Source organism: Esox lucius, chromosome 12 (genome assembly GCF_011004845.1).
Source record: "Esox lucius isolate fEsoLuc1 chromosome 12, fEsoLuc1.pri, whole genome shotgun sequence".
In the NCBI taxonomy this organism is placed as follows: domain Eukaryota; kingdom Metazoa; phylum Chordata; class Actinopteri; order Esociformes; family Esocidae; genus Esox; species Esox lucius.
In genome coordinates, this window is record NC_047580.1 from 23081548 (window position 1) to 23106665 (window position 25118).

The 25118-nt window shown below is 40.0% G+C and overlaps 2 protein-coding genes across 4 annotated transcripts in view; both read right to left on the reverse strand.

Annotated features, from left to right (window-relative positions):
• pacsin1a (protein kinase C and casein kinase substrate in neurons 1a) overlaps nucleotides 1-4176 on the reverse strand; it is a 36362-nt gene extending 32186 nt beyond the window's left edge. For both annotated transcript variants that reach the window (XM_010891430.4, XM_010891431.3), the window contains exon 1: nucleotides 4035-4176. The gene's annotated coding sequence lies outside the window, so the exon portion shown is untranslated. The remainder of the gene's footprint in view (nucleotides 1-4034) is intronic.
• Nucleotides 4177-12074: 7898 nt separating this feature from the next.
• Nucleotides 12075-23359, reverse strand: LOC105022746 (diphosphoinositol polyphosphate phosphohydrolase 1). Of its 2 annotated transcripts, none has more exons than XM_010891427.4 (5): nucleotides 22793-23359; nucleotides 19582-19692; nucleotides 17628-17672; nucleotides 15705-15804; nucleotides 12075-15527 (listed from the first exon to the last, which is right to left on the reverse strand). In XM_010891427.4, exons 1-5 carry the CDS (start codon nucleotides 22889-22891, stop codon nucleotides 15328-15330), a joined length of 555 nt encoding a protein of 184 aa, XP_010889729.1. In that variant the 5' UTR covers nucleotides 22892-23359; the 3' UTR covers nucleotides 12075-15327. The 2 variants fall into 2 exon arrangements, with proteins under 2 accessions (XP_010889729.1, XP_010889730.1); XM_010891428.4 differs by having other exon boundaries at nucleotides 15720-15804; nucleotides 22793-23344.
• Nucleotides 23360-25118: the final 1759 nt, after the last annotated feature.

The following is a 25118-nucleotide window of genomic DNA, read 5'->3' on the forward strand; positions in this document are numbered from 1 at the left end:
CCAAATTGTCTGGTACACAGATTGTTTAAGGGTACAAAAAACTGGACCATTGGCTTCACAGATTATTCTTATTGGACAGGTGTGTGTTTGCATCAATGGTGCATGTCAATGTCTAGACGTGATTCTAGCCTCTGCATTCCATCTCTGTTGCTAGTGTCTGAAAACATGAGGACCAAATAAAAGTCAATGCAAGTTGAGCTGGCCATCATGAGAATCAGAATACATTGGTTAAAAGAAATAGCCTTAATATTAGGTGTGCCAAAATGAATTGTTTGGTAAATTAAGAAGAAAGAAAACACTGGGTGAGCTCAGCAGTGGTAAATGGGGTAGACTGGATTACCAAACTAGAATGCTCTCAATAATGAAGAAAAACAAGAGAACACTGTCCAACAGATCAGGAACACTGCCCAGGAGTTAGGCGTGAATTTGTCAGCCACTACCACCCTCAGAAGACTCCACCAGCTGACCTAAGCTGGACTGCAAGGTGCAAAATAACTATTAAGCATCAAAAACAGAATGGCCAAAAAAGTACCTGAAGAAGGCTGAAGCATTCTCGAAAAAGATATGGGTGACAGATGATACCCAAAATAACATACCAGAGTGATGGTAGGAGGACAATGTGGAGAACTTAAAGAACCAGATGATACCCAAAATAACATACCAGATTGATGGTAGGAGGACAATGTGGAGAACTAAAAGGACCAGATGATACCCAAAATAAAATACCAGAGTGATGGTAGGAGGACAATGTGGAGAACTAAAAGGACCAGATGATACCCAGAATAACATACCAGTGATGGTAGGAGGACAATGTGGAGAACTAAAAGGACCAGATGATACCCAAAATAACATACCAGAGTGATTGTAGGAGGACCATGTGGAGAACTAAAAGGACCAGATGATACCCAAAATAACATACCAGAGTGATGGTAGGAGGACCATGTGGAGATTAAAAGATCCAGATGATACCCAAAATAACATACCAGAGTGATGGTAGGAGGACCATGTGGAGAACTAAAAGGACCAGATGATACCTAAAATAACATACCAGGGTGATTGTAGGAGGACCATGTGGAGAACTAAAAGGACCAGATGATACCCAAAATAACATACCAGAGTGATTGTAGGAGGACCATGTGGAGAACTAAAAGGACCAGATGATACCCAAAATAACATACCAGAGTGATGGTAGGAGGACCATGTGGAGAACTAAAAGGACCAGATGATACCCAAAATAACATACCAGAGTGATTGTAGGAGGACCATGTGGAGAACTAAAAGGCATCTGTGTGTCCAGATGCCACCTGATGCTAGGACAGAGGAGTCCCTACCCCAATCTACACTTCTTTTTATTTTAAATGAGTTACAATCAACTCTCTCCTGTGCCCTGTAACTTTTCCCTAAGTCAGGCGTAGGCAGCCCTTTCCCTAAAGAGCTGCAGGGTATGCGTTCTTTTGATGTGATTGAGTAATTTACTGTATTCAACACACCTGGTCTTCTAGGTCGACATATGTCCAGGAACAGTGTTACCTACCATTCTAGATTCTTAGTTTTCATGAGAAAATACTGCATGTTTTCTGTCAGTACATCTGGTATAATAAACATTAATACAGAATAATAAGGGGACATAAATAAAAAACTGTAGTTATGCTGCAGCAGTACAAACGGTAGACCAACCTAGGCCACTTTAGTATTTTTAATACCTATGTTTTAACATTTTAACATTTACATTAATTGAAAGTTTGATGTTATGCTACACAAAATTAAAATATTCAAAATAAACATAAAGTAATACATTCACCCTTTTATAAAATAAATGCCCTTCTGCTGCTGTACATAATAAAGTAAACTAGGGGGGGAAATAAATCACTATTATGGAAGAGGCAAATGTCAGACTTCTAACTAATTTCCCGCCACACACATCTCTGACTGCAATACCATATGTCATTTTAACAATTGCAACAGGTTTTCAAAAATAAACAAATTCCAGAACTCAATGATTTTGTTTGCCTCTGAAAACCTGTGCCAGACTAGTTGAAGTATTGAGGCCAGAGACACACAAAAAAAGAGAAAAAACATTCTGATGACTCATATTGCTGTTGAGAATATGCAACCATGTCACTGTGGGGGCTTCCCTGTCTGCTTCCATTTTAGGTGCTGAGCATCTCACTAAACATCTCATTACACTGAAAATCTGAACTAATCCAACATCAGTGACAAACTGATGTTGTCTGAGGGAACAAACAAATGGATACACAGCATGTACTCTTTTAAAGTGGATGCCAGCTTTAGATTAGTCTTCCCTCAAAGAGCGTGTGAGGCCACTGGGCACACTTTACATGTGTTTTTGCAATGCAAGCTAGTAAGAAAAAAAACATTCAGTATAGAGAATGATTTTTAAAAAAAAATAAGCACTAGCATACAAGCACAGTCAACACAAGCCTAGTCATCAAGAGACATTCCTTTAAATCAACTGATAGAGAACAGTGGCTGTTGAAAGTCTAGACTGTGAAGTATATTACAGGAGAGTGCACGAAGCCAGCTAATAAAAAGCGGACTCTCTACAGCTCCTTATGCAGCACTACAATTGGATTAGGCCTCTCACTGCATCGTCCCCATCCTCCTCTCCCTCCTCTGCAGCCCTGTCTCAGGCTCGTTCAGCGGCAGCTTTGCTGACAGACGTGCAGAAGGACCGTAAGGTCCAACCCATCAGTTGACGGCAGAGCTCTGTTCAGCACCATGGATAGCTCCCAAGTGACGTGTCCCGAACAGACAGCTGAGAAGGCTATACTTCCCTACGCCCACATCAATAAACTATGCTGAGGCAATCCCTCCCCTTGTGGACAGTGTTGACACCCTGATGAAGGAGCCATAAACAACTCGATTCACAATGGGCCTGACATTCCCTTATTCCACCTCTTACACAGCCTAAGCTACCCCTGAACACACACATTCATCATCACTGGTGCAGAAGAATCACTGCATTTTTGGTCGCGCAAGCTACCAGATACATTTTGGGTTGACTGAATATTGTCTTAAAACAAATACAATTCCATGAATGGCAATGTTGCAGATTGGTGAGATAGAGCAGCGGTGCTTCCACGGGGAAAACAATGACGCTATCAAATAGAGTAGCGACGGCTCCTCACTGTGCTATCCCAGGCTATTACATAACGTCAGATCAGAATGGCCTCATTAGTATTTAATGCCCTACACTGTATTAAGATTTTCTGACATTACATAATACAAATGCTGCACATGAGACCTGGTAGCCTATTAAACAACATGCATAACTATTCATCGTCGGTCGACTACCTCAGTGGTGTTGTTTATCTTACTGTTAGTACTATGAGGGGGCATACATTGCAACCCCACAACCTTGGTCTCATTTTATCAAAAGGCGGTCTAATGACAGCAACTACTGCTAGGATTTTTTCATTAATGTATGTTAATCGATTTATATTTATACATACGTTTGGTTACCTTGTTACAGTTACACCCAGCAAACGCTTGGCTATGATTCAATTTGGCACGGGCGCCAACAGCCTATGTAAGGTCAAAGCTTAACCAGGCAAAATAACAGTGATGTGTTATGTGATTAGAGGAGAACATCTGCATGGTTGAAGAAAATAAATTCAAGGAATAGATCTGTCACGTAACCAAAATCAGTACAGTAACACAGTAACCAAATTGAATTTTGCCCAACCACATTTTGTAGGTGGTACATAAGTGAGACTGTCAGTATTCTCTACATCATAAAATAACAACAAACCCGCACACCCGGGATACGGAAAGATACTGATCAAGATGTTGACTAACAATATATTCGAATACGCATGTCATAATTATTAACATGACATATATCACCGATCGAAAACACTCCGCATTCTGACGCGGTGGGAAAAAAAGAACCTAAACCATGGGAACCATCAGATTCCTTCATCCCTATGTTGCACGTCGCCAGCAGGCAACCTCGCGTTATCTAACCATGGATAGTAACGTTAACAGCAGACAAACATGCATGGCCGACTTACCGATACGTTCGCCTGTTATCCAAAAATACACTAAATGTTTCTCAGTTCTCTTTTTGCATTGACAGAAGGTGACCCTGCTTCTTCTGCAAGAGGCTCTGCATCCGCGAGATCACGATGCACGCAGCGAAGGGGAGCTGCAAATCACTCGCGCACAATGGGGGATGGTCTAACAAACGGCTATAGTTTTATTCATTTAATGCCTAAATGTTGCCCACCATACGAGTAGAGTAGCGTAATGCAACGAAAGTGTGGCTTATAAAGATTTTGGACAGTTTTTTTTATGTAGGGACAGAAATTGCGAATAGGCTATGGGCCCGGTCGTTACGCTAGGTACTATCGAGATGTCTTGCAACATACAGTGGATATAAAAAGTCTACACACCCCTGTTAAAATGCCTTGTGATGTAAAAGAATGAGACAAAGATAAATCATGTCAGAACTTTTCCACCTTTAATGTGACCTATAACGTGAACAATTCAATTGAAAAACAAACTGAAAACTTTGAGGGGGAAATATAAAAAACAAAAAACTCACAATAACCTGTTTGCATAAGCGTGCACATCCTTAAACTAATACTTAGTTGAAGCACCTTTTGATTTTATTACAGCACTCAGTCTTTTTGGGTAGGAGTCTACTAGCATGGCACATCTTGACGTGACAATATTTGCCCACTCTTTTTTGCAAAAGCGCTCCAAATCTGTCAGGTTGCGAGGACATCTCCTGTGCACAACCCTCTTCAGATCACCCCACAGATGTTCAATTGGATTCAGGTCTGGGCTCTGGCTGGGCCATTCCAAAACGTTAATCATCTTCTGGTGAATCCATGCTTTTGTGGATTTGGATGTGTGCTTTGGGTCGTTATCGAGCTGAAAGGTGAACTTCATCTTCAGCTTTGTAATGGACACCTGAAGGTTTTGTGCCAAAATTGCCTGGTATTTGGAACTGTTCATTGTTCCCTCCACCTTGACCCCGGTTCCAGCTGAAGAAAAACAGCCCCAAGGCATGATGCTGCCACCACCATGCTTCACTGTTTGTATGGTGTTCTTAGGGTGATGTGCAGTATTGTTTTTGTGCCAAATATACCTTTTGGCATTATGGCCAAAAATGTGAACCTTGGTTTGATCAGACCATAACACATTTTCCCACATGCTTTTGGGAGACTTGATGCTTGTTTTTGCAATCTTCAGCCAGGCTTGGATGTTTTTCTTTGTAAGAAAAGGCTTCCATCTTGCCACCCTACCCCATAGCCCATTCATATGAAGAATACGGGAGATTGTTGTCACATGGTGCAGACAGCAAGTTCTTGCCAGAAATTCCTGCAGTTCCTTTAACGTTGCTGTAGGCCTCTTGGAAGCCTCCCTGACCAGTTTTCTTCTCGTCTTTTGGAGGGACGTCCAATTCTTGGTAATGTCTCTGTTGAGCCATATTTTCTCCACTTGATGATGACTGTCTTCACTGTCTTCCATGGTATATCTAATGCGTTGGAAATTCTTTTGTACCCTTCTCCTGACTGATATATTTCAACAATGAGATCCCTCCGATGCTTTGGAAGCTCTCTGCGGACCATGGCTTTTGCACTGAGATGCAACTAAGAAAATGTCAGGAAAATCCTACTATAACAGCTGAACTTTATTTGTGATTAACCAGAGTCACTTTAAATGATGGCTGGTGTGTAATGACTTCTATTTAACATGAGTTTGAATGTGATTGGTTAATTCTGAACACAGCCACATCCTCAGTTATAAGAAGATGTGCACACTTATTGTAAGGTTTTTATTCATTTTTCCCCCTCAAAGATTTCAGTATATTTTTTATTGAATTGTTCACATTATAGGTCACATTAAAAGTGAAAAAAGTTCTGACATGATTTATCTTTGTCTGATTCTTTTACATCACAAAAACCTTGCATTTTCACAGGGGTGTGTAGACTTTTTATATCATCTGTATTGGTGTTTGCAACATGTTTCGGAATCCTGGCAATTATTCAACTTAGCTTGGCAATTAAATAATGCTATCCTTTAGTCTTGATGCCAGGCCACAACAAAGTCATAGGCTCATTTGCAAAAGATAGCTGTAACAGATTGGTATTAAGGATTTATAAAATAATTGATAGTCAAATTTTGTGGCATTGTTTTAGACAGTGTGTTTCATTGTTTTTACATTATCTGAGTTATGTTATGCTATTGTGATGAACCGAAACACTGAGAGTTATCCAAGTTATTGGACCTGCTTTGCAACAAAGCCTCCTTCATCTATGCTGTAAAACCTACTGTTGTAAAAATTACCATCCTACCAATCCTAGACTTTTTACATGGTTTGCGCTAACAGTCACCTCAATAAATTACATGTGTTATCTGGTTTGTCACCAATAGGACCCACTGTGATTATTTTGTTCTGTGGCATTGCTTACATACTGGGTCACATCAGCCAGGCTAGATAAACTGGCCCTTGCTGCATAAACACATACCAGAACCTCCTAGGGTAATCCCCACTTTACCTCTACTCACTCCTCAATGTCTGCCAACCCAATAGAAATCATTGCTCTGGTAAATACTACTCTGGTCATTCCTAAAGTAATCACTCCCATTGGTAATCTTTCTTTTCAAAGCTGCCAATGACTGGAATGAATGACAAAAGACTCAACCTTGACACTTTAAACTTGACACTTTAACAAAGATGCCTCTTCATTAAGCAAAGGGGGGACCATAGCAACAGCTGTGTCAAAAATCAAATTCTAGACATACATGTCCTCAGCTCAGTCACGTTCAGTATGTCTTCCCTGGGATTGATGGCATCCAGCATCTCTGTTGTGAATTATATATACTTTGGAATGTGTCTTGTTTACAATTTTGAAAGATAAGGGTGAAAGTTTCAAGGTTTATTTGTCTAATGTAGCAAACAACAAAGTGTCATCCTGTACAATGAAATTCTTATGACATGGCACCCGACAAACTACCAGCAATCTGGGTTGTAATTCAATATAGCAGCAATCTGGGTAGTATTATTGAACATTTAGATATGGAATGTATGGCAGTAATGTTCATAACAGTATGACCTAGCAGCAATTGATAGAGTTGTTAAAATATTAGATTCATATGAGTGTAATAAGCTTATGAATGGTGGCATAGCACACTACAACTATGTTTACACACAGCTTTAAATATATCAAGAGGATAATGCGATTGTATACATAACACAGAACATAGCACCAGTTTAAAAAGAGTACTGTAGATAAGCAGCAATATTGGTGGTAGCATTGACTATTGTAGAAATGGCAAGTATGGCAGTAATATACATTGAAAAAGAAAATGTAAACTTGCATTGATTTTAAATATTCTAATGTCCATTAAAGTACCTGAAAGGGCATCAGAGCATCTGGAATGTTTGTGTGTGATCATTAATTCTATTGAAGCACAACTCATGTTCCTTTTGTACTACATGTAGGCGATGAATTGTTGTCCAGGGGGAATTCCCATACTCCCTGCTCATGTTAGAATGGAAGAAGGCTAACTCTTTATTCTGGAAGCCTATCGATGCCTCCATGCCTTGCTGTACAACAAGCCCTAGTGATCGCTGTGGCACAGGGATATTATGACTGAAGTAAACAGAGTGATATTCCACCCTCATCTGGACACTTGAGAGAGGTTTCATTTAAGTGTCATTGGACTAGCTGGAATGCCACAGCCTTTTTTACATGGTCACTGAATGGGGAAACAAGTTGGATTGTAAAATTGGTGTGACCAGGGATAAAGATAAGTCCCTGTGGCCTCGAAACAAAACCAGGGTGTCTTTGTGTGGGCGTGCTGTGGTTCATGCTCTATCTCTGGCAACACTCTTATCTTAACTCCTCCACATTTTCTGGATTGGTTGAACAGTACAGAAGAGAACACAACCGAACAGTTGTTTTCTTTTTATCATGACCAGCATGTGGGGGATCTAGTTCGTTCCAGCCACTGCTGCGCTGAATGATCAGAGGGGCCAGTGAGTGGCTGTTTCTGGGCGGATGAAGGGATTACCTCATTCTCTGTTTGACTGGTCTTCTCTACAACAGATGCAATTGTCATTCAGTACTTCAGGCTGATTACTGAGGTCCACAGCACATGGAAAAAAAACTGTTTAGGCAGCAGAATGCTTTTGGTCATGATTAACCTGTACTGTCAGGCAGTCCTTCGCCTGCCTGAGGAGAATTTTTAGAACAATGGGTGACGGGTGGAATGGGTTAGCAGTGATCTTGCCTGCACATTTCCATGCCCTGGAGTCATGTAGGGTCTCACTGAATGAGTGAGGCCCTACAGGTTGCAGTTTATTATCCTTCCTGCAGACCTCATGATGCATTGCAGATTATCTCTGCAGCAGGCAGTAGCAGACCCAAACCAGATGGTGGTGGAGGACACATGGATGTACTTTATGACTGATGTGTAGATCGGGGTCAGGAACAGATCAGAGAATCTGGTTTATGAAAGTCACCTGAAGTCCACTCATAAGAAGCATTACACTTTTTTTACAACATCATAAAATACCATACATAATTCAGTTCCTGTTAAGTCTTAATTCTTGTTAATTATGCACTTCGAGATTATTCTGGGTAATGAAAAGCACTCTACAAATGTAATAAAATATTATTATTATTAATTCCATTGTGTGCTGATGCTGACATTTGACGTCACTACAGTCATGAGCACCCCTGTCTCCCTGCATGTTCTGGACCAGGAAAACATAAAGTATAGAAAACCATGATACCTAACCCAAATCCTATACATACGCACACACCTGCAGAAAGACACTAATGCTGAATTAAGCATTGACAATTCAATGATAACGGGTCTTTTTATTTATCGGTGAAATCTGAGGCACATCTATACGCATGCGTGGTTCTCTCTGGCTCGGGTCTCAAAACTAGCAATCAAGGTACATTACAGCCTAGTTTGATTGTCCACTATTATCTCAAACATTATAAGACATTTTCTTGTCACAACTTAAAGTCATGTCGGAATTAACACTAAAATCTATTAATGCTTAAATGGTGTTTTGGCCCGTGTTGCCCCACACATCCTGTCCATACATTCTGTCCATACCTCCTGCTAGGAATTGCCCATGTGAATGACATAGGCTCTATGGATAGGTCCATTGACCATAGGTTGGAACATACCATACAAGGGTCTTTTGTAGGATAAACCTTTCTTATTGGAGGGTATTGGAATGTGTAATGGTTGGTTAGGACCACTGGTCACCTCCTATGTATCCTGACATAAAAGACTGTGTTGCCTCTGTAATTATGGAAGAGATAGAAATGAGAAACGGAAGGACAACATCATGGACTCATGCTGAATAAAGATGGCTCTCCCCTCACTTCTGGTTGCATTTATTTTGTTCATGGATCAGACAGAATCTAACAGCCCCCAGAAATTGTTCCTGCCACCCTGCGTCGCCAAAAGCATCCTGAGACCGCCCGGCCCAGGCCTTAAGGTAGAATTCTTATTGTGACCATGTCTGTTTCACCTGGCACTTCAGAATAATGCAACAAAACAAATTCAGAACAGTTGAAGATTTCCTCTTTGAGCATCTGTGCCAAACCATTTAAACCAACAACACCTAATTCAATTAATAAAATCTTACCTAACCCTTTTGTAATTAAGTCAGGTGTTTCAGTTCGGGGCTACAACCAATGTGAAATGTCGGATGGTCCCTAAAGACAGAGTTGGGAAAAGGCTTTCATTCCCCAAAAGATAATATTTTTAAAACAATACTTGTACCTCTTGTTTTAAAAATATTTGGTCTTTGCACCTCAAGATGCAATCTGGGACTTTTGCAAATAACAATGTATTTTTTTAAGCCAACCATTTTGGACTGGATATGTAATGTTTATAAGTGCATGTTCTATACGTAGACTCATGATCATACCTCAGTTGGTGACGAAATTCCAAGCCACCTCAACATAGGGTTAATAGTGTTGTGTGTTTTTCTTGATATTTCCAGTGATGTGAACATCGCAGGTGTTACATCCTTCAGTTTCAGGGATGGAGGGTGAGAGAGGTGACAGGCCAGCCAGGTTTAACCGTGAAGGAGGAGACAAGAGGCAACTACAGACGATCTGCTGCGCCACGTAAGGGCCCAAGTCACCTGTTTATGGTGCTGGAGAATAAGCTTGCGACGATATGAACGCACTAGGTCATTGGCAGTGTTTGCTTTGTCATGGTTTGTGAATGATGATCTTCCGTCCTTTTAGCTGGTGCAGACAAGAGGGCTGAAGCAGGCGCCGGTGCAGCTTTCGAGTTCCAGTTTGTAAGTCCACCCTTTTTCCAAGCGTTTGAAATAATGGCGGGTGCTGTGCAGGCGTGGGTGGTAGGCCAAGGGTTTTGGAAGTGGCCAGACAAGGGTTTTTCAATACCTTTAACGTTTTTGAGGTTTTGTATTATAACATTGTGTTATAACATGTTGCTACTTTAGCTACCTGCTGTGAACCGGCAGTTCAGTATGAGACATGTTAGAATCTGGGAAAAGGGGTGGTTAGGGAAATTTAAGAGTCTATATGGAGAGGCAAATGGCTGGACTGTTGTAGCCTACTATTGAACTGAATGCTATTGGTGACTGATAAGCTAGAGGGAAGGAGTTGCCAGCGCTGTGAGTGATGTGCGCGATTGGAGGCAATGCCAGAGTGAGCCTGCCAGTCTGGCTGCTAAACTGAACTGTCATGTCTCTGTCCCAGAATGTGAATTGTGACCTGGTCAGATAAGATGATTCAGATAAGCTGTGGTGTTTCAACATTGCTCAGTAGTTACCAAGGAACCTAACTTGTGCTGAGGAAACCATTGCCCACATCATTACACAACCGCCATCAGACCTTACCGTTAACACCAGGCAGAATGGGTACATAAAGTCAGGCGTGACGAAACAAGAACTGTGATTCATCAAGTCAGGTTATGTTTTTCCACTCAGTTATCTGGTGCTGGTGATCCTGTTCCCACTGGATTAGTTTTTTATGTATTTTGTAGAAGCCAATGTGATCGTCTGCAATAACCCATCTGTGACATGGACCAACAAGTTTAGCTTTCTGAAAGGCCAGTCTGCCACCCCGTGTTGAACTGCTCTGTTATTAGCCGGTTTGTGGCCTGCCTGTTAGCTTGTACAATTTTCATTCCAATCAAGCTTGTTATGCAAATGCCTTAATGTGCACATATTGAGAGTTGCCGACGTCAAAGCAATCTTTGGGTCAAGCAATTTATGGTCTTTGCACTCATCGACTGAATCATGAAGTTTAATATACATCAGATTGAGTTATGAAGTACAGTGGGTGGTGGAAGTGCAGCGACTAGCTAGATCCTACTTCCCTATCATCTTGGATCGTGAAGTACTACTATGAAGTATGAGTACTAAGGGGTATGCTGCTCGGCATCTGTATCATGAAGCACTAATATGAAGTATGAGTACTAAGGAGTACGCTGCTCAGCATCTGTATCGTGAAGTACTACTATGAAGTACAAGTACTAAGGAGTACGCTGCTCAGCATCTGTATCGTGAAGTACTACTATGAAGTACAAGTACTAAGGAGTTCGCTGCTCAGCATCTGTATTGTGATGTACTACAATGAAGTATGAGTACTAAGGATAATTCATATTGTATAGCCCAGCTGGTGAGGCATTCTGGATTATATTGCCTTGCATTGAGGAAAAATAGGTGAACCAGAGGGATGTTACTTTTCTGGGGATACGGACAATGTCTCAATCAAGTCTCCTGGAGCCTAAAGTCTAGATACCGCCCAAGCCTAGTACCTTGCCATACTGTAGCCCAATTCAGATGTTCATGGACTAAAAATGTGTCAACTTGTGTTGCAGAGAGGTGGTTTTGGAAATGGCAGAGGACAGCAACCACCACAGGAGTAAAGCGTGTATTCTGTTCTTGTACAGTATAATAAAATATGATTGCTGTAAAAAAATAAAATATGTCGCTAAATGTAATATACTTGAATTTGTGATGAAAACATTATGCTTTTTGTTTCTTAAATAAAGCATTGCTCCATAATGAAATTAAACCAGAAAAAAAAGAAATACTGGTGATTTATTAATTCATATAATTCATCTTACAATCTTCACAAACTTTGTTCCATTTATGCCAAATTGGATATCATGATCAATAAAATATAAACAACACCAGTCAGCAAGAGATGTATTTATTCATAGCATTTTCTTCATATCCCTCTTAGTGATAGTTCACTGGAATTACAACATTTTATTTTTGCCTTCACAGGCAACCAGTCTATGGACAAAAAGAAAGCTATCCAGGTTCCATTAAAGTTTCCAAAACATTTTGCCATTTGTGGTACTAATCCAAATCAATTCACAGGACCGATATTAGCATTTCACACATGCCCAAAATACCCTTGTATGGGAACTTGAATGGAATTTGTGCCACAATTGCCAGGGAAGATAAACCAAAGTATTCATCCTGGTCTTAGTATCCATCCATATACTGCGTAACAGGGTAAGGAAACCAACATTTGTCACTTCAGTGAACTATCCCTTTAAATCCATTCAGTTTACCAGTAAACTGAAGTAATGGGGAGCATTTCACCTAAAACTGTCACCAGTTTAGGTGACCTATAACCACTAGATGGCACCATCAACCATCACAGTCTTGTCACAGGTCTCAGATCAACTTCAGCATACCTAGAAATGTAATGAAATTACAAATCCTTACTGGCCAGATAGTAAGAAAAAGTAATGTACCAGTAGTTTGTCCTGGGGCAAAATTGCATGACTGATTTAAATCTTGCTGAGTAGGCCTACATATTTGATAATTTTACATGTTCTACAGAGAAAGGGTCTAAAGTTAATTCAAAATGCAGTTCACATGCAAACATGTGTTCAAAGTCAGTGTAAAATAAAAACTCACTGCATGACTGGCAGTGACTAGTACATAATGCATAACCATTTCAAAAGAAAATGCAACACATCCATCAGTCAACCAGACAAACGGACACCCATATCACACTCAGCCATTTCAAGGTTGGGAGGCTGTTGTGTAAAACTTCAAACTTTGGCATAGGAGAAATTTCAATGATGAATGGTCAGAGAAACTATAAAGAAACTAAACCGCTTATTGTGCCAGATCAGATGGGGCAAAGTGTAGATTTGGCCCAATCCAGGTCAGCAAGAATAGAATATCCTTGTTCTTCGTTGCCAACCCACATACTTGTCTAAATTGATGCTCAGTGGAGCAATCTCTTCTGTCAGAGCCAGTCTGCTTCTCACACCCTGGACAACAAGTATATTGTTTGTTCTTGGGAGGGTTGGGGGGCCTGACATTTTTATAAAACATAATTATTAAAATTGGCTCACACCATAGCCAACGAGTTTTTATCTATAGCAGGGTTCTCACAGATGCATTTTTGTTGAATGAGTATTTCAACATCATACCAGCAAGGAACTGCAAGAAGTCTATGCTACAAACTGTGCAAAGAAAAATGTATATATGTATGTGGCAGCAATGAGTAAGCTGATTAATGAATGCACTCACTACGGTGATTCTCTCATAGGAGCATCTGCTAACTGACTTAATTAACATACTTATCAATCACAGTTATTCCTGTTTAAATGTCCCAATAGGGCCAGAATCACTATAGTTATGAGACTTTCATCAGCGTCCTCCATGCAGCTGATTAATACATTTTGCTAGTTTTAAATTACTAATTTGAATAACCAATGATTAACATACAAAAGTACACAATTAAGACCTATTTAAACATGCCTGGCAAAAAAACAAACAAAAAAATAAATCAACCTAAGTAAAAGGAGTCCAGTGTTCATGTGAGGGATTATGCAAAACTACATCAGTGTAAACACATGTTAGAAATACAATTCAGAATGGATTCAATCCCAGGTGTAAACGTGTCCTAACCCGGACATGCAGGTGATTTATGTTGGCGTTGCATCTGTTGTGCAACAAACTTGATGCGGTTTTTACTACAACACACACAGTCACTCGATACACACATCAATGACGCATTCATGTGCAGGTCACAATATGTGAAGGCAGGTATGTCCTGCTTGCTAACTGGTCACAAGTGGCACAGGATTCATTTTAACCAGTTAGCAAGTTGAAATGTCCAATTTGTGACAAACAAGAGAGTGCAGACTGAAACTCTCCTCATTATACCAATACAAAATAAATAATAATAACAGAGTAAATGGACATGATTATCTAAGTGGACACCATGAAGACATTAATATGAGTGGGGTCTAGATTAAGGTACTTAAGTTATGCAGCAGCGGTATCATTTTCCTTGAACACAAACAAAGTGCACAAATACTTAACAGTACTCCCAAACTCTTGATGGACAGCTTGATTCATTCATTCATTCAAGATTGATTTAAAACACTTCAAGAGCACATCTCTGAGACCAAAACCAAGTTCTTTTTTCTTTACCCTGAAGTTCAGACAACATGCACAATTCTGTCTTTCTGGTCCTTGAATTAAAAATCCAATCAATAATTGATCTTCATGGGAGCCTAACAACAACACATGAAAAAGCAGGTAGGACTTGCATTACAATGTTCTGGTTAAATGTGCCCCTTACCAAAGTTTGAGATACCTCAATGTAAGAGAGAATTTTGTACCAGATAATCCCATTACAACAGACATAAGACAAAACCATATAACTTTAAAAACTTGCAAAATAGGCAATTTTCCCACAGGCCTAACGTATCATAACGCAAAGCGATGGATTGTTATGGGATCAGGGAATATATATAAAAAGGAAAACAGAGAATGTCATATGAAATACTGTCAACAGTCATATTGTCTAACTTGAAACAGTTATGAGAATGTATTATACTGATGATGTCACGATTCACGGTAAGAAGTTATGTCATTCTTACGATTGCCACATGAAGGGGCATGTCAACGTGTCAGTAAAACATGACAGAACCCTTAGTCTTCTGCAAACACATTCAACACCATTACTTTACATCACCCCAACAGAATATTGCATTCAACAACAAATCTCACATTTATAACAGAGATGAACGAGGGACCAAGCAGGACTGTTCCAAGAGTTTTGGAATATCTCATGCAATTATTCATAAAAAGAAAAAAAAAAAAAACATTCAAGTTACAAAGTTTTATATCTTCTTTACTCAACACTTGTCAAGTCTGTACCTCAACTGTGGCACAAGAAGGTTGGCAAGGCAAATATTTCGGTTAATCTGTCAAAGGTATAAAAAGAAGTTGTAGTAGTACTTGTAGAATTAAGTAAGAAAAATAAGCACATAAAAGTTGAGAATTATATATTTTTTTAGCTATCTTATAGTCGTTTTGGAGCTCTTGTTGATATTGTAGGTAGGCGAGCGCTCTCCTTCCTCTATCCTGGTCACCAGGGGTGCCCCATTGCTACTCATGAAACCCTGTTGCAGATGCCCAAAGTACGAGGCCTGTACAGGCTTGTGGAACTGCAATACTCTGCTGGCATCATCAGTCTTAAACCATTCCCTTTTTCTCCCTGTCAAAATGGATAAAAGAACAAAGTCAAGAAAAGGACTGGAAAAATAGATATGGTTGTGGAGTAATTATAGAAATTCTATCCTATGAAGAATATAGAATAATTGTATTTGTACGAACAGTATCAATGTCTCTGAATGATGTTTTTCAAAAACACCCCAAATTAGAATCAACGTACCAATATTTAACATACCGATATTCACAGAGTCTTCCCAGTCTTCTAATATCTCTGTAACGATGAGGACATAGACATATGTTCTGTGCTTTCTGTCTGTGTTCTGAGTAAGAAGGAATCAAGAAAAAAACATAAGGGCTTATACTGGCGAACATTAAAAAAAGTTTCAATGTAAGAACGGCTGGTTCATTCTACAATCTGCCCTGAAGTTGTTTCAGAAGATCTGATTTAAGTGGATTTAACTGTGATTACTTTAGTCAACCTCTAAAAAAAAAATCTCTCAATTGAAAGAAAAAAATTATCAATGAAAAATGATACCTCTTAATTTAAATAGGTATTAATGTTACAAACACTCTTAGCAGCAAATAAATCTGCATTAGCCAGTCCCTTAAAGCATTGCACACTTGGATTGTGCAATATTTACCCTTAATTCTTTCAGAAATTCTTTAGGCTTTGTCAAGATGTAGGGGATCATGGACAGAGAGCAATTTACAAAGCGATTAAAAGTCAAAGGTGTAACTAGGCTAATCAGGAATCTTTGCAGTATTCTTAGCAAGCAACTCTGGTTTAGATTTGGCCTTCAGTTAATGTTCTACTGAAAGGTGAATTCCTCTGCCAGTTTCTTGTGTAAAGTAGAGTGAAAAAGGATTTCCTATAGGCTTTCGCCTATACCCCAGAGGGTCCTAGTGGTGTAGGTTCCCCCGGAGTATAAAATACGGGTGGAACCAGGTGGACGAATGCATGTTCCACTCTGGACAAAGAAGGCCATGGCACTTGGTGCTATGTAAGCTACGGTTTTAAAGGTGGCGTGTGGGTTTTATATATATATGTGTAAAGTTTGTGAGATAGTTGTTTGTTTCCCAGCTTTGTTAGTCAGAGGTGTGGTTAGTGGAGGCCATTGTTGGAAGTTGGGAACGTGTAAAATCGAGGGGTGTGTTCGGTAGTATCGAGGGGTGTGTTTTTATTCGTATTTGTACAGATGTTTTAATAAAGAATATTTGTATTAATAAAGCTGAACTTTTAGAATGTATTGTGTTTATAATGTGTAATTTGTTTTACAGTGAGTGGAGGCGCTATCACTGCATGTTTTCCCTCACACAAGTTTAGTGGACTTTGGTTATATTGCCTAGTCCACCCGGGCAATTGTGCGGTATATTCAGGCAAAATATATAGGGTGCCTTGGCAGATTGACTCGTTTATTTTCTTTTATGTTAAATGTTGGTCCAATTCCCCACGAGTTTAATCTGGTCTGCTGCTCCGGCAGGAGACTGATGAGGGTAGAGCACGGAGGTGAGCCTTGGATATTTATTCGTGTTTTATCACCTGTGTGCTAATTTCTAACTACTGTATCATCTCGTGTGTTTTATCGTGCGAAAACTGTTTTCACCAATGTGTGCATAGTACATCCAAGGTATTCCTTACCTGGTTGATATTCTCGTTCGTTTATCGTGGTTGCAGTCAGACCTACCCTTATTTTGGTGTTTATTGTCTTTTGATTGTAAATAAACAATGGCACTTGTGAAACTTAGTTTGATGTCATTTGTTTGACAGACCAGTGTCCCTTGTCCTGAGGACTGCCCCTCGAGTATAAAAAGGGTGGGGGTTGTACAGTTTACACTTAGATACATACAAACATTTCATCTGAAAAACTATCAAGTATGTCCAGAAAATGATGGAGCCACCATTGTGCCAAATAGTTTTTAAAAAGAAAGAGAGAATGCCTTACCTTACCTATTGTCTGATCTTGATACACTTCATTCAAGGCTAATGGGAGCCGCTACAATGTAGCATTGTATAACATGCAGATTTTAGTACAAATCGGCTTTCCTAACCTGACTCTTTTGCTAATGTTCAGAAATATGGGCCCTTGGTGTTGATGGTTCATCATACCCAGAGTTAAATAATAAGCAACACAAAACAACTTACTTCGAAAATTCCTAGTAGCCTCCCTAAAGTCCCCTTGACACCAGCCTGGAAAGACAAAATGGTCAGTTTAAATGAATTGGCAGGTTCATTTCAAAAGACTAAAGACTAGGCCAAAGTGGTTTATGGTCATGGAGAAGATGGGATCCTATTAACATGGTGTTATATCACGGTAATTTCTTCAGTTTACGGTTTTACTCCATGTATAAACATACTATACATTCTCAATGAAGACACTCCTCCATCACCACTTAGCCCATAGCATCCACTGAGGAGCATCTACAGTGGGGAGAACAGATTTTCCAACTTACAAAGCATGAATCACATTGTATGATTTTTAAATAATTAATTTGCATTTTATTGCATGACATAAGTATTTGATACATCAGAAAAACAGAATTTAATATTTGGTACAGAAACCTTTGTTTGCAATTACAGAGATCATATGTTTCCTGTAGTTATTGACCAGGTTTGCACACACTGCAGCAGGGATTTTGGCCCACTCCTCCATACAGACCTTCTCCAGATCCTTCAGGTTTCGGGGCTGTCGCTGGTCAATACAGTCTTTCAGCTCTCTCCAAAGATTTTCTATTGGGTTCAGGTCTGGAGACTGGCTAGGCCACTCCAGGACCTTGAGATGCTTCTTACGGAGCCACTCCTTCGTTTCCTGGCTGTGTGTTTCGGGTCGTTGTCATGCTGGAAGACTCAGCCACAACCCATCTTCAATGCTCTTACTGAGGGAAGGAGGTTGTTGGCCAAGATCTCGCGATACATGACCCCACCCATCCTCCCCTCAATACAGTGCAGTTGTCCTGTCCCCTTTGCAGAAAAGCATCCCCAAAGAATGATGTTTCCACCTCCATGCTTAACGGTTGGGATGGTGTTATTGGGGTTGTACTCATCCTTCTTCTTCCTCCAAACATGGAGTTTAGACCAAAAAGCTCTATTTTTGTCTCATCAGACCACATGACCTACTCCCATTCCTCTTCTGGATCATCCAGATGGTCATTGGCAAACTTCAGACGGGCCTGGACATGCACTGGCTTGAGCAGGGGGACCTTGCGTGCGCTACAGGATTTTAATCCATGACGGCGTAGTGTGTTACTGATGGTTTTCTTTGAGACTTTGTTCCCAGCTCTCTTCAGGTCATTGACCAGGTCCTGCTGTGTAGTTCTGGGCTGATCCCTCACCTTCCTCATGATCATTGATGCCCCACGAGATGAGATCTTGCATGGAGCTCCAGACTGAGGGAGATTGGAGTTCAAGATGACAGTCATTTTCTAATAATTGCGCCAACAGTTGTTGCCGTCTCACCAAGCTGCTTGCGTATTGTCCTGTAGCCCATCCCAGCCTTGTGCAGGTCTACAATTTTATCCCTGATGTCCTTACACAGCTCTCTGGTCTTGGCCACTGTGGAGAGGTTGGAGTCTGTTTGATTGAGTGTTTGGACAGGTCTTTTATACATGTAACGAGTTCAAACAGGTGCAGTTAATACAGGTAATGAGTGGAGAGCAGGAGGGCTTCTTAAAGAAAAACTAACAGGTCTGTGAGAGACAGAATTCTTACTGGTCAGTAGGTGATCGAATACTTATGTCATGCAATAAAATGCAAATTAATTATTTAAAAATCATACAATGTGATTTTCTGGATTTTTGTTTAAGATTCCGTCTCTCACAGTTGAAGTGTACCTATGATAAAAATGACAGACCTCTACATGCTTTATAAGTAGGAAAACCTGCAAAATCGTCAGTGCATCAAATACTTCTCCCCACTGTAGGTTCAAAGAATGCATAGCTGTTCACAAACCGTAATAAACCTGGTACATCAAAAACAAAACTTTGTAACAACAAGAGTTACGATGACAGAAGATCTACACTGATCACAGTTGTGTTACCTTCTCAGTAACCAAATAATTCTCCGGGATATGAAAAATAAACTGAACTTGACTTCAGCCTACCTCTTCACAAACCTCTCGCACTGCAGCAACATTGGGCTCTTCCTCTGGTTCCATCCCTCCACCAGGAACGATCCACTTGTCTGGGTCACGGCTACTACTCACCAGCAGCACCTGTGGGATTTAAAATGATTTTAAAATGAATTTGACTCGGCATTCTATGGTTTGGGCGATCCTATGTGACTGGAAATGGCAGCAGGGGGGTTGCACGTTCATCACAAACACAACAAGATTTGTATACAAACATATTTGCGAACTAGATAGCGTAAACTAGTGGTAGTGCTAGTGGACAGCATTGTTTTAGCGGAATGTGGCACTTCGCTTCTACATCATGTGGCTTGTTGATTTGATTGGCTGAAGGTCAATTAAAAAACTATTAATTTTGCTGCTTTTTCCACATTATTTTCATTGCATAAATGGTTTCAAAGTAGATTTTTTCTGTGATTTCTTAATTGGATTGCCTTAATGAATGTAGTCGGAATTTAGGTAAAATATGTGCGTCAAATATGTAAGATTAATTAAACAAAAACATGAAATTTTTTTACATGCTCTCTGAAAATTATCTGTAAATGTATTTCTAAATAACAAGCCCTACCTCTGTCCTCCGTACATACACTGAACAAAACTATAAATGCAACACTTGCTTTTGCCCCGATTTATCATGAGCTGAACACAAAGATGTAAGACTTTCTCTATGTACCCAAAAGGCCTATTTCTCTCTAATATTGTTCACAAATCTGTGTTAATGAGTACTTCTCCTTTGCTGAGATAATCCATCCACCTCACAGGTGTGGCATATCAAGATGCTGATTAGACAGCATGATTATTGCACAGGTATGCCTTAGGCTGGCCACAATAATAGGCTACTCTAAAATGTGCTGTTTCACTGTATTGGGGGGGTTCGGGGTGGTCCAAAAAACTGTCGGTATCTGTTGTGACCACCATTTGCCTCACACAGTGCAACACATCTTCACATAGAATTGATCAGGTTGTTGATTGTGGCCTGTGGAATGTTGGACCACTCCTCTTCAATGGCTGTGCAAAGTTGCTGGATATTGGCAAGACCTGGAACACGCTGTCGTATACGCTGATCCAGAGCATCCCAAACATGCTCAATGGGTGACATGTCCAGTGAGTATGTTGGCCATTCAAAAACTGGGATGTTTTCAGCTTCCAGGAATTGTGTACAGATCCTTGCAACATGGGGCCATGCATTATCATGCAGCAACATGAGGTGATGGTCGTCGATGAATGGCACAGCAATGGGCCTCAGGATCTCGTCACGGTTCTCGTCAGGGTTAGCATTCAAAATGCCATCAATAAAATGCACCGGTGTTCATTGTCCATAACACACACCTGCCCATACCATAAACCCACAGCCACCATGGGCCACTCGATCCACAACGTCCACATCAGCAAACCGCTCACCCACACGTCTGCAATCTGCCCTGTAAAGTGAAAACCAGAAACCAGAGACGGCTTATGGTAGAGAAATTAACATTCAATTTACGGGCAACAGCTCTGGTGGACATTCCTGCAGACAGCATGCCAATTGCACGCTCCCTCAAAACTTGTGACATCTGTGGCATTGTGCTGTGTGATGGAACTGCACATTTTCGAGTAGCCTTTTATTGTGGCCAGCCTAAGGCACACCTGTGCAATAATCATGCTGTCTAATCAGCATCTTGATATGCTACACCTGTGAGGTGGATGGATTATCTCAGCAAAGGAGAAATACTCATTAACACAGATTTGTGAACAATATTTGAGAGAAATAGGGCTTTTGGGTACATAGAGAAAGTCTTAGATCTTTGAGTTCAGCTCATGGTAAATGGGGGCAAAAACAAGTGTTGCATTTATAATTTAGTTCAGTGTACATCTATCCCACTGTCAAAGTAATACATTTGAAGTACAGATTAAACTGTGTAGAATTACTAAGTAATTGCCTCCTTATGTTAAAACGGTTGGTGGCTGCATCATGGCATGGGTACACTTGACATTAGTAAGGCTGGAAATGAAAAGAAACAAGATGCATCAAAGCATATGCAAAGCCCTAGAGAAAAACCTGCTTCAGTCTGCTTTACAAAAGACAGTGGGATAAGAGTGTAGTTGCTTATCAAGAATACAGTGAATTCTTGAGTGACCAAGTTACAAATTTGATGGTTTCATTATAATCCCAAAACACTTCTAATCAAACGTAATGTGAAACATTCCTAGGGGTGAACATCCAATCCACAGCACATCTTAAATATTATTTGACAAGGACTAGAGTAATGGTTCAGTATTTCACAAGCAACAGCATGGACCACTCCAAACCAAATCAAAATGTTTGCAATATTGATACAACATCATTTTGTTGACCAGACATGTCCACATAACTTCATCCAACTGACAGGGGCACCAGATCGGTACCACCAAGTATTAACTGCCTAGTAATAATTGACATAAGTGAAAATATAATACATTTAAGCTTACAGTATGTACTTCAAATGCTATCATTTCAAATCCAAAGTGCTGAAATAGAGAGCCAAAAAAACAGAAACATATCCAATACTGTCCAAATACTTTTTGATCTCAGTATCAGAAGTTCCATTTGCATGAGGCAATGTCATGGGTTATATTTGCCTCATGGCTTTAAACCTTTTGGGCCCACTGTGTTGCAATCGCCCAAACATAAATTGCATAATAAGCTTACACTGACTGGAAATGTTGCCAGGTTGGGTATTAAGCCATGACACGTGTGTTAACACCCCTACTCTTATAATAAGTCCAATGGGATGTTTATTGACCCCAGAGAATCAGGACACCCATTTAACAGGGTGATGTCGGTTTTGATATTTAGACCAGAAGAAATAGCGCCTACTGCTGGTATACCACTTCCAAAGGCATCTTGTATTCAATCTAGGTAAAGACTAAGACTCATTTTACTTAGATTCAGGGGCAAACCAGAAGTGGGAGGCAGGGATGTATGTTATTACATCATGTTCAGTCCGGCGTCTATAGTTATTGTTATTGTCAGGTTGAAATATGTACGTTTGTTTCCCGTCACAAAAACATGGCAACCACTGATGTTGGTTTCAACGCAATGTAGCCTACGCCTCCTCACCACTTTTCCTTTCGCTGATAACTCTGTTCTCTTCCATAGTAATTGTTATCCCCGGCCTACCTATTGTCAACCTGTTTCATCACAAGGCCCGTTCCATCTCGGACTTACCTCCTCTTCACTCTCATTCCTGAAGCAAAGACAAGCGGCACGCTTCTTGTAGCCATCTCCGTCATAAGTCCGCGTTTGATTCGATTTTATCTTCATCATTTCGGGGTCTCCAAATGTTTACAAGGTGAAAACCAATCACCAGATTTCGGTCAGCACTTACTGAGGGGAACCCCTGAACAAGGCTTGAAATGTCTATATATGACTTATCCGCTTCATTTTTCACGACTGGGGCGCATCTCTTTCCCTGGCGCCATTAGAAAAACTGCGTAAATTACGCACTACCGGAGATACTGAATATGAGGGAGAGAGACTTGTTTCTTCGCTGTAACAATGGCATTCGTTGTCCACCGAGCGGAACCGTATGCTTTTAAGCTCCCGCCTATTCCTCTGTTAGATTGGTGAATAGCCTATATGTCGTATTTATAATACTTTATTGATTTATTCAATAAGGTGTTGACGTCAACAGCATGTAGGCCTATTTAATGCAGAGTCAGATGCTATGCCTCAAACACTGTTTTGGAGACAGAGACCAAAGCGATTTAGATAGTTTTCCCTCAAAGCTTCTGGGATGTCACGTGCGAAGTATATTGATTAAAAAAGCCTCATGTATAAAAATAGCCATTACTTTTTTCATCTCAATATGCAACCCCTTGAGCAAGACCAAATGTCCACCGCCACGACGTGGCACCGAATCCCCTCACCTCTTGATTTGGGAGGAACGTCATATTTTTGTTGGAGCTATTAAATTAACAAATAAAATATTCTTTAGTCATACAAGTACATGCATGTTAGTTGGGTTTTTCCTTTCCTGATTATCTGTCTCTCATCCAAATCCCTGTCGTATCATGCATATTAAAGTGTTTGGCTCTTCTTTAGTTTACATTTTTACCATTGGGGGAGTTCTATTAATCCCCCGAACATAGCCTGGCTGAAGTTGCATGGGTTTTTACGACGGGCGCACGGGTTAATAAACCGTGTTGCACGGGTTAATAAACCGTGTTGCCCGCTTTAAGATGACTGGCAAGAACGTTCAACGCAAAATAAGAATCGCAGCGAGCCTACCTATAAGATTTGTTTAAAAATTGTTAATTTTACTTTTGGCATATAAAAGGCCTAGCTAGCTTATGTGTTAATATTAGGAAGGAGATATTGGATTTTCAAACAGTTCAAAAGTTGAATTGTAAACATCTATATTATAGGCGGGCTATTTTAGCCTAAGTAATACGGTACCAGATATAGGCCTATTTTCATTTTTATGTATTATTTTCATCAAGAAGGCAATAGTAAGTCTTTATTTTCACCTAAGTCGTTAGACGATTTTGCTTTCAATTATCTAAGCTGCAATTGCCAACTCATCCAAACAATGCACCTGCTTACTTTATTGTGTAAACCGACCGCACAGATTTGTTTTCGTTTCAGCCAAATTGATCATCCTTCCCGGTTTTCCTCCGAAGACTTAAGGGGCCATTACTGGGTTGAAAACAGGATAAATAGATATCCACCGTTATTTCATTAATGAGCTTGCGGAGTTTAGACAATTAGATGCTGATTGGATAACCCTGAAAACTATCATTCAATTGCAATGTTTATGTAAATATTGGCACTCAAAATTTCTAAGTGTTAATACATGTTTCCGGAAGCCATCTGTCTACTCAGACATGGAACTAATTTTAAAAAAAGCATAGATGCATAGATGCCGTAAAAAGGTCCATGGACGGCAACTTCGTATTTAATGGGAGTTTGGCATACGGCAAGAAGAGGGCAGTATAATTCATTATTTCTACTTATATAAGGTGAAGCTATAGAAGACGTTTCAACATTTTGGAGTACTTAGGTAACTTTTCACCCCCCAAAATTGGTATCAGTCTTTTTGTACAAAACGACGTATGTACGTATTAAAGAGTTTGATTTAAAAATAGACAATTTCTGCAGCCATAAGGAATACAAAATAATTGGGTTCCCTTGCTTAATTTCCTGCTTTATCTTAAATGTGCCAACTGGTAAGGAATCCAAACTTTCACTATCTATGGGCCTATTCACACACTAGGAGTTTCATTGAGATTAACAATTACATTTCATGAGATTAGTGTTAATAGTACTTTTTTTGCTGAAAATATACATTTTCACATTGCAGCTTCTGAGATATCAAGTAAGCCTTCTACAAGACAAAATCCCAGAAAAACTCAACATGTACCATCTACATACCTCTTTCCAAATAAGTTGGGATGCTGTGCAAAATGTAAAGAAAAACAGTGCAATGATGTGCAAATCATTTAAACCCTATATTCAATAGAAAATTATAGAGACAACATATCAAATGTTGAAA

What these genes read in the sequence shown, in the direction of transcription:
- LOC105022746 (XM_010891427.4), bottom strand. Translation starts at nt 22,891, where the DNA reads ATGATGAAGATAAAATCGAATCAAACGCGGACTTATGACGGAGATGGC. An exon ending in GGAATGAGAGTGAAGAGGAG is followed by an intron (nt 19,693 to 22,792) that starts GTAAGTCCGAGA and finishes TAAATCCCACAG; the next exon opens with GTGCTGCTGGTGAGTAGTAG. An exon ending in TATCGGTATGTTAAATATTG is followed by an intron (nt 15,528 to 15,704) that starts GTACGTTGATTC and finishes CCATTTTGACAG; the next exon opens with GGAGAAAAAGGGAATGGTTT.